This window comes from Epinephelus lanceolatus, chromosome 11, assembly GCF_041903045.1.
Source record: "Epinephelus lanceolatus isolate andai-2023 chromosome 11, ASM4190304v1, whole genome shotgun sequence".
Taxonomy (NCBI): domain Eukaryota; kingdom Metazoa; phylum Chordata; class Actinopteri; order Perciformes; family Serranidae; genus Epinephelus; species Epinephelus lanceolatus.
In genome coordinates, this window is record NC_135744.1 from 10,291,448 (window position 1) to 10,300,995 (window position 9,548).

A 9,548-nucleotide genomic window follows, 5' to 3' on the forward strand; every position below is an offset into this window, starting at 1 on the left:
CCAGTAACTTATTAAATGCAGTACTTTCATTGGGTTTCATCGGCAAATAAATCTGTAAATCATCTGCATAAAGATGGAAAGACAGATTTTTTTTATTTGTTATTATTGATCCCAGAGGTAGCAAATACAATGAAAAGAGGATAGGGCCAAGAATAGATCCCTGTGGCACCCCACAAGGAAGAAATGCATGTGATGAGTGGAGGTCACCAATCATCACAGAGAAGCTCCTATTGGCCAGATACGATCTAAACCATTGAAGAGCGGTGCCGCGGATGCCTACATACTGCTCTAGGAGAGATACAAGGACTGCATGGTCGACTGTATCAAAGGCCGCTGTGAGGTCCAGCAGCACCAGCACAGTGGGATTCCCAGCATCCACAGACAAGGCAATATCATTGTGCACCTTTAACAGTGCTGACTCTGTGCTATGTCGGGATCTAAAACCAGAGTGATCGAGCCTCAGAGGTGCCCCTAATTCACAGTAGGCCCTCCCTGGATCGGACTTGTCTCTGACATGTCAAGGCATGGACACATGACCTCTAGAAGGCATCCTGTGGTGTCTGGCACTGGGATGCTGGCTTCGGATCATTTGAGACCTGTCAGTTGTGAGGTGAGGTACCACAGTTCCCAGGATGCTCAATCAGATTGGGGTGTGGGAGATTTGGAGGACAGGTCGATACCTTGAGCTTTTGGTCATGTTCCTCAGGCCATTCCTGAGCAGCTTTTGTGGTGTAGCATGGCACATTTTTCTGCTGGAAGGCCCACTGCCATCAGGGAGTACCGTTGCTGTGAGGGGGGGTTACTTAGCCCACAGCGGTGTTTGGGTGGGTGGGGGAGGGCGTCAAGTGGCACCCACATGAATGCCATGACCAGTGGTCTCCCAGCAGAACATTACATTGTAACAAAATGATCAATGTTACTCACTTCATCCACTACTGGTTTTAATGTTTTGGCTGATTGGTGTGTGTGTGTGTGTGTGTGTGTGGGTGGGTGTGGGTGTGTGTATGTATGACTTAAACCATGTTTTACAGTAAAATAACACAGAGTAAAGCTAAGAAAATAAACAGAATACCCCAATACAAATAACCAGAATTGTACAAATAATTCACTCTTGAGAAAGGCTGATGTAAAGCAGAAATGCTCTGTGAAATAAAGCTGTGTGGTGCGGACACTAATCCAGGAGTGGGATGAGACAGTGTAGAGTAACAACCACCAGCTGATGAAAAAGGTGGTGCCTCAAGCTTCCTCCCATCAGCAGCTGGCCACACAAAATCTGCGTATCTTTTCAGAAAGCCTAAATGTATCATTAAGTGATCTTACTTCCAGAGTTAGGGTCTAACTATGAAAAGGATTATTCTGATGATATCTTTATTTTTCCTGTTGACCAGGTACATACACACTGTAGTTCATTTTGAATTGATCCCACAAACAGTATCCTGCTGTTCTAATGCTCACTAGTACAACTGAAAGTAGTCCCCAACAAATGCACCATTTACTCCAGTTTGAATCATATTTGCTAAAAATTACAGTACCTATGAATTTCAGGATCAATCACTTGATCACTATAAACAATGGCCAGTTTATTAAGATAAATTCTTAATTAGGAACGATGAGCTTGGGGCTGAGAGCCACCGACAAGTTAGGGAAGTCAGAAAGTGTAAGATGGATTAATTTGTTGGTTTTGATCCTTTCATTTGATCTGTTGACACTAACAAAGATACAGAATATTGTCAGGTTTGTCCTTTAATTTCACCTCCTGTGTTTGTCTGGTATTCATAAAGGGAAGTGTGCTTTGGCTTCACTGAGAGGTATCAGCTTCTTGGTCCATCCTCATTGTCCTCCTTTCATCACGTTTAGATTTTGTGACCAGAGATGTCAAACCCAAACTGAATCTTTGAAAACATTCCCCTTGTCTCTCATTCCCTTCCCCCTAACAACTCTGCTGATCTGCTCCTTCAGCCTCCTGCTTCACTGCTCACTGGCCTCCATATTCAGCATTTGTTTCGTCCTCCTTTGTGCTGTTCTCACCTTTCCCTGACTGTCTGTCATCAGTCTCTTAAACACTACCAACAAAGATGACTCAAAGTATGAGTTAACATTTCAGTCGAGCCTACAGACAATTCCCAAATGTAGCAAGAAGCTTGTTTGCATAATGTAGACACACACATGCACACATATACACCCTCACTGTACATTATATGCATTGATAATTCCCGCTAAAACGTCTAAAGTGTGAATTGCCTGATTCTGGTTTGCTCTTAATGTTTGAGGAACATTACCTTGAACTAATTTGATTAAATCTAGAAAGAAAAACACAGGTAAATAAACTTTAAACTGTGAAAGCTGTGTCCGAAAATCATTTAAACTTCTGTGTTCTTCCCTTACAACAGAAACAGGCACTTTATAAACTTAACAGTTCACTAACATTTTGCAAAGTGATCTGAAAAGAATGCTGACCGATTGCTCCTGGATTTGAAAGTTCATTGATTGCTGGCTAGAGGTTTCATCGGGAATAGCCAACACTGTCAGTAACACCACACCAAGCAGCTCCAGTTTTGTTGACTGTGCTGCAGCACAGCAAGAGCTTTTATAAGAGAACCTACAAACCTCTTCAAAGGGCTATCATTTAGCAATCTGTAACAATAGAAAATGCTCAACTTTACAGCAATTGAACACAAGTTAGAAAATGTGTAATATTGTATGTTAATTGTGTTTAGCAGCTCATAAAGAGTTTAACCCAGTCAACCCAGAATAGCGTCAAAATACATTTTTGATGCAGAAATTCTCTTTCTTTTATGAGACAACCAATCGCAGTCAACTTAATGCAACAAGATAAAGCTGTCATTAAAATGACATGTAGACAAAGCTCCACCATATTGCAGTGTGCCTCTCAGACAGTGCCTTTACCCTTCACAGTGCCCTGGAAGGGTACAGGTTTTGTTTCAGCATTTTAAGCATTTAACACTTTATTTCCTGCATTCTGGTGATTTTATTGTGCCCCGACCAGTGCCTTTTCTGCATCAATTAATTTATAATTTAGTCCGAAATAAAGGCCTCTGCTACTTTCATGTTTTTATTGGAGGGGGAAAATGCACAAAAATGCAACTATGTAAATATTAAGCAGGATGTGTCCCCTGCGGCCGTCGAAATCTTCACATATGCCTGGATATACAAATACAGGGCATGATGTCAAATGTGCAGTTTATAGAAAAACAAATAAATTTCTATGGCATAGTCATGTTATTATAAATAAGCAAGCATAAGTATATAGGTATATCTATTTAGATAACTAAGCACTGCCACTGATTACATCAGATTTGAGTATGATTCTGAATATTACAATACTGTCAAGTCTGGAAATGCATTTCCTTGAGGGATCCCCTGTTGCAATCATTATAATCTGTTTAAAAAAATCCTGCTGTAACAAATCTCTGTTCATTAAACCTTTACAAAATCAAGAATCACTCTTATTTGAAAGAACAATATTTTCCCCCCAAAATGATTACCAAATAAAAGAGATCAGTATGTGTTTTATTATACAGTGAATGGTCGTAAACACCGGTCTCATAAACTTAATTGGAACAATCAAGTATGTCTCATAAAAAACATTGCTGCTGCTGGCAGTGTATGAGACCATCAATGTGAATAATTTGACATTTTGATCCATTAAGACAAAACCAGTCTGAGTCTCGGCTGATCGACTAACTGAGCAGCAAATGACTGTTTTTACTATGAACATGCTCAGATAATTAGAAAAGGAGAACACTTAAAAAAAAAAGTCTGTGTCACACCTGGAGCTGCAGGGTTTTGCTGTGCATTCATTTGGCAACGGTTTATTAGTAGTTTCTGTGTTTTTAATGAGGACATAGTACAAACTAGCACAGTGAGCGACCACATAAACAGCTACAAAAGTTTGGTTTGTTTGCATTGAATGGTCTGTCCATCGATTTTATACAATGCTGATATTCAAACCCCTGAATACTGGAGCTTTAGGTAAACAGTTGACTCTTCTGTACTGTCCATTATTCTATATATAACGCTGGATTCATGTCATGTTAAAGTCAAATTCTGTTACATATAAAATTTTCAGATTTATAAAGATATCCCTCTGAAGGCAAACATGTGTTGGTAGTAAAATAATTAAAAAGGAAATGGCTGACAAATAAAGGCAAATAAAAACAATGTTTCCACCGTCCTGAGAGAGGTATTTGGTCCAATGTATTGAACATCACAATCATATTCTGCTTTTAAATGATAAAATATCGTATTACACATGAACTCGTGGATGGAGTGCTGTTTGTCACTGAAACAGTGAAAGGTAATATAAAAAAAAAATCTGTCATGCACCTTCACATTAACATGATTTTAAGGACAATAATGCTCGATATGTGGCAGAAAAGGTTTTGCAAACTGTAAAAAAACACTTTCTGCAGCATATAAATGTATTTGTTTATTGCTTGATCAATGAGGCCCAGCATTGTGAGTGTGTTAATGGGTCAAATTCACATGAAAACAATCTATTGATTGGCTAGTCAATAAACAATTATACCAACATACAAATATAGAGATTTATAAATAGTTAAATAGAGCTTAACAGAAATGCAAGCAAATAAATAAATAGACAAATAAATAAATAAAATTGCATTTAAATAAATGAACACCAAATGAAAAGCAATTGATTTGCCTTCAAATATCCAGGTGTGCCTTGTGGTTTGGAGTCGACTGGATCACCAGACAGTGCCTTCGCTTATTTCTGACGAGGGTTGTGACAGCTGGTTGGTGTATCCATTGTCATTGAGAGACACAGTCGTGTAGGGTGTGCTGGGGCCACACATCTCACTGGAGATGCTGTGCATTGAGCCCAGCATAGTGGGCTCAGGACTGGGTGAGTCCGCAGGATGGTGAGATACTGTGTCAGAGAAACAGTGCACCTCTCCAGGACAGTGGTGCCCTGGGTGGTGGTGGTCTATTGCTCCTAATGGGGTGCCAGCAGGAACAGAGGAGGGCACAAAGCCCAAGTCTGCTGGAGTCTGAGCCTGGGATGATGGTGGGCCTTGGTAGTACTCATAATTCCCTCCTGAGCCGTAGTATTCAGCAGGATAATCTGCAGGCATAGAGATCTGGATTAGTCAATATATCAGAATTTAAAGAAAAAAATATAAATGATAAAAACTGTTTTTTAAATGCATTTTTCTCTAAACCTTTCAGCCAAATAAACAGACCCAAAACTCAACACAAAATAAATTGAATTAATTATAATAAATACGTCAACCAAAGAGGAACGTTTAATTGATATTGCGGTAAACCTTTTCATGAAATGACTATGATTTTTTTAATATCAAGAAAATGATCAATCCTACACTCCAAAACATGCACCTCACCTCCATAATAAGAGAAGTGTCCAAGCTCCTCTGCCTCCAGTCTCTCTCCCAGCGCCCTCATCCTCCTCTGGCCGCGGAAGAACACGTGTCTCCGGCCGCTCAGAGCGCTCAGCTGCTTCATGCGTCTCTCTTTGGACCTCCGATTTTGGAACCAAACCTTTAGGACGAAGTGAGAAATAAATAGACAAGATGAGCGGAGCAGATGACACAAGCAGGACAGGCTACTGAAGGAAAGGACGTCATGTGCGTATGCCTTGCAGGGCCGTGAAAGCAACATATCTAACCTCCCTGTTGCGTCAAAAATTAAATACTTCGATAGCATCAAGATCTATTTTAGAAGACCTACACAATTACTGACAGTTTATTATTAAAATATTACCATGAACTTCTTGCCATGAAAAAGGAAAAGCGGTTCACACTGGTAATAATAGGTTTGTTTGGAGGTCGTAATAAGAATTTTTAAATGCGTGATGTTGGGCATGTAAACTGATGAGTTTTTAGTATTTAGCCCACACAAACATAATTTACTTTTAATGCATTTTGATGTCAAAATTTCCCAGGGAATTTAATCGAAGGAGCTTTTTAAAAATTCCATGGACATCAGTGCTAAGTGAGTCCTGCTTTTAAGGGTTTTAGAAGCGCAAAGGGAGAAAAGATTATGGGAAATGGTTTGGAAACCCTATCTGGAGAAAAAAATCAGCAGAGCATTAAGGACAAATTCCCTAAGGGTGTCTGCAAAATGTGGTGTCCAAAAAAGCTTTTTGAGGCGTTCTGATATAATCTAGACTCCTGACTTTATTCTCTCGTGTTGATCCTGGAGGCACCGTGTAACCTGTCAGGACGCTGCGCACAGATTTGGATGGGACTGAGGTGTCCGATAATGGATGTAGATGGATGAAACAGTGCAGCAGACACCCTCTTAATACAGTATCAACTCTTTTCTTCCTTTTACCTGGATGACTCTCATGGTGAGGCCGGTCTCTCGTGACAGCTGCTCCCTGATGTGCCTCGTGGGTTTCGGCGTGGCCGCGAAAGCAGCTTTCAGGGTCTCCAGCTGCTTGGCTTTTATGGTGGTCCGAGGCCCGCGTCGTTTCCCGACGGCGCTCTGCTCGTCGTTCTCGTTGCTGTTGTCTTTATCGGATAAATGTCCCGTTTCTGAGTCCTTCCCGTCGTCCTGCGGGTCCTGGGAGTCTGGAGACAAACTCGGGTCGCTGCACGTCGTGACTGCCACGAGAAAAAATATATGATGTATGTTAGTACGTGGATTTGAGTATCAAAATCATACCAGCAAAACACAGGAAAAGAGTGGAATTTTAAAATCAAGTTGTTAATATAGCAGGAGAAATATATTATTAATATTTTTGAATACTCCATGTAGACGGTATCACTATAAATTAAATACACACTTCAGTTTAGACTGGATTAAATATTTTGAAAGAATTAGAACTGAAAATATGCTGCTGCTTAAAATAATAATAAAAAATATTGATAATGATAAAAATCCATTTATTCATGAATAATTTGATTAAAAATCAATCTCCTTTTTAAAACAAAAATGGCTCGATTAACACCCAGTATAACCACCTGAAAGGAGGATTGTGTCTTTCCCATTGTTGTTTTGATAGTCCTCCTTACAAACAAACTTGAATTCGTCCAGGATGTACAGTTCCTCTCCTGTGGACAGCTGTTTGTTGCACATCACGCAGGTGAAACAGTTCAGGTGAAACACTTTGCTCTTGGCCCTGCGGACAAGATCACTGGGTAAAATCCCCTGGGCGCAACCGTCACACTTGGTCCCAAATGTCCTGTTGATGAGGGAGAGCAACAGTCAGGGAAAAGTTACAGTCCAGATTTATTAACAGCAATGCCTGAGATGTTTTTAGACTTTTGCTATGATGGGTGCACAGCACTGACTTTGATTCTACCACAGGATAATAGTCCAATAGTTGGATACTTATATTTTATTTATGTCGAAATAATGCCCATAAGGATATGTAGCTATAGTCCAACCTTAAGTGAAATGCATAGAAAAATATAATAAAGAAAAATTGTAATATAATCCCATTATGAGTGCAACATCATAGCAATCACATGTGCAATTAGGATTAGGCCTGTTTGTAGTTTGCTATATTTCAATAGCTTATTGCAGATAAAAAATGATATCAGGTTGTTTAATTATTTGTTTCTCTACTATTTTCTAATTTATATCTTATTCTAAAAATACAACCAAATATAAATAAATAAATAATATAACTGCACATTTACACGAATAGAAAGCAGCTCCTACACTGTAAACAAAGACAGTTTATTGAACCCTGGCAGAACATGGTGAGCAGTTTAAATACAGGCCCCATCAGCGTTTATTTCGCATCTGTATTTTGCGCATTTTTCTCGTTTTGTCTAATTCCACGCACAAATTTTGCTTAAAAAATACATAAACAGCTATATTCTTCCTTTTTTTCTAAATTTATATCAAACACAAAGACTTTGGATGCTTACCTAAAGAAGTCATTCTTACAATACAGTCTCCCCTCTCGTGAAAAACACTTCTCTGTCAAAGTGCATTTGCATTCGCAGCACTGGACACATTTTATGTGCCACGGTCTGTCCAAAACTTTGAGCAGGAACCTATCAAGAATAGGCTTTTCACAGCTGGAACACTGAAGCATTGTCTGGACTTATTCCCAGCCCAGTGTGTGGGGTGTGTGTGATATATATATATATATATATATATATATATGTATGTTTTCTTTCTCCAACGTCCCAGTCACCTCGGTGTTTGGATATGATCCCGGAAAATCCAATGTATCCAAATTAATGGGAATAATTACATCACCATCCGTGAGATTAAATGTAGCTGATCTGTTCCACGGGGCAACAATCCACATGTGGCCAACAGCTCCAGACGACAGGGTAACTGTTGAAGAAACAGCATTTCTGGAGCAAAATTACAGACTGGAGATCACCGCGGGCCCATCAAGATCATCCGAAGTGTGCGGGTTTACGGGTAAGCGCAGGAAAAAATAGCCTACCCACTGCACCATATATCCTGAGTGGTGTCTAAAGTAGAGGGAAATAACGCTGAAATGCTGTCAGTGCGCTCAGCCTTGTCATTTGTGTCCCATTTTTCCTCTGATGAGCTCTCGGTCTGAGAGAAACGCGGTAATGAGCGCACCTCTTTAAAGCTCAGCCTATTGCCTATTAAGACACCGGTGACGTCACGTCCAGGAGAAACCTATGAGCAGCCTTTTCATTTCACTCATGCACTTCAGTATTATGTAAAGAAAAGTAGAATACTATGGCTGTAAAATAAAATAAAATAATAAATAAAATGAATTAAAATAAAATAAAATAAAAATAATAAGTCAAGTAGTGCCAAGATCCAAAACTGAATTTAGGATTGACCCTAACTAGTTTTAAGCCTTTCAATTTTTAAACAGAGCAATATTTTTGAATAGAAATAAGAAATAATAATTTAAAAAACTCTAACTCTTTTCTTTTTTCTCTCAGCCTGTGTCTCTCTCAAGGATAGCCTGCCGAGGGTCAGTGATGATATCATATGAATAAATTATTTCCTGGGTTGTGTGGGAGAATAAGACTGCATCAGTGGCAGATGACAAAGTATCAGCAGGGCTATCCCTGCAGTATGGGGAGAGGACAGATGAACATGCCGAACACAAGCTTTCCACGTGGATTAATGTTGTGCCCCAACATTATACTCCATTTGGTTTGAAAGGACACGGATCACTAATGGTTATAATCTGTGGCGATAGGCTGTCTCTCCTAGATGTTATCGCACCGTGTTGGTGCGCTGGGGAAGGAGATAGCGCGTTTCCCCATACAGGCTCCCAGCTCTGTTGGTCCCTGATATCTCAGCTCCCGACACTATCAAATTAAATGCGAGAGAGTTGCAAATTCTTGCTTCGAGCAAATTTTTTTGTCCAGATTTTTTTCGTTTGTTTGTTATTGGCAGGCGACATCACGAGCTCTTACAGGCAAATATACATCAGAAAATCATCTGGCATATAGGCACATTGACTACAGCTGTAGTCAATTAACTAGTTAGTTTTTGTTTGACAGCAGATTTCTAGGATTTAAAAAGGGATGAAAATAGTGCAAAGGTGTTGATGGTTGCATTTGTGTTCCTGTCTATTTCTAGTCATATTT

General features: G+C 39.7%; 1 protein-coding gene across 1 annotated transcript; it reads right to left on the reverse strand.

Annotated features, from left to right (window-relative positions):
- Positions 1-3,514: 3,514 nt before the first annotated feature.
- LOC117263936 (LIM/homeobox protein Lhx1-like) lies at positions 3,515-8,558 on the reverse strand. Its single transcript, XM_033637679.2, has 5 exons — positions 7,881-8,558; positions 6,966-7,186; positions 6,334-6,605; positions 5,382-5,538; positions 3,515-5,104 (listed from the first exon to the last, which is right to left on the reverse strand). Exons 1-5 carry the CDS (start codon positions 8,048-8,050, stop codon positions 4,728-4,730), a joined length of 1,197 nt encoding a protein of 398 aa, XP_033493570.1. The 5' UTR covers positions 8,051-8,558; the 3' UTR covers positions 3,515-4,727.
- Between the last annotated feature and the right edge of the window lie 990 nt (positions 8,559-9,548).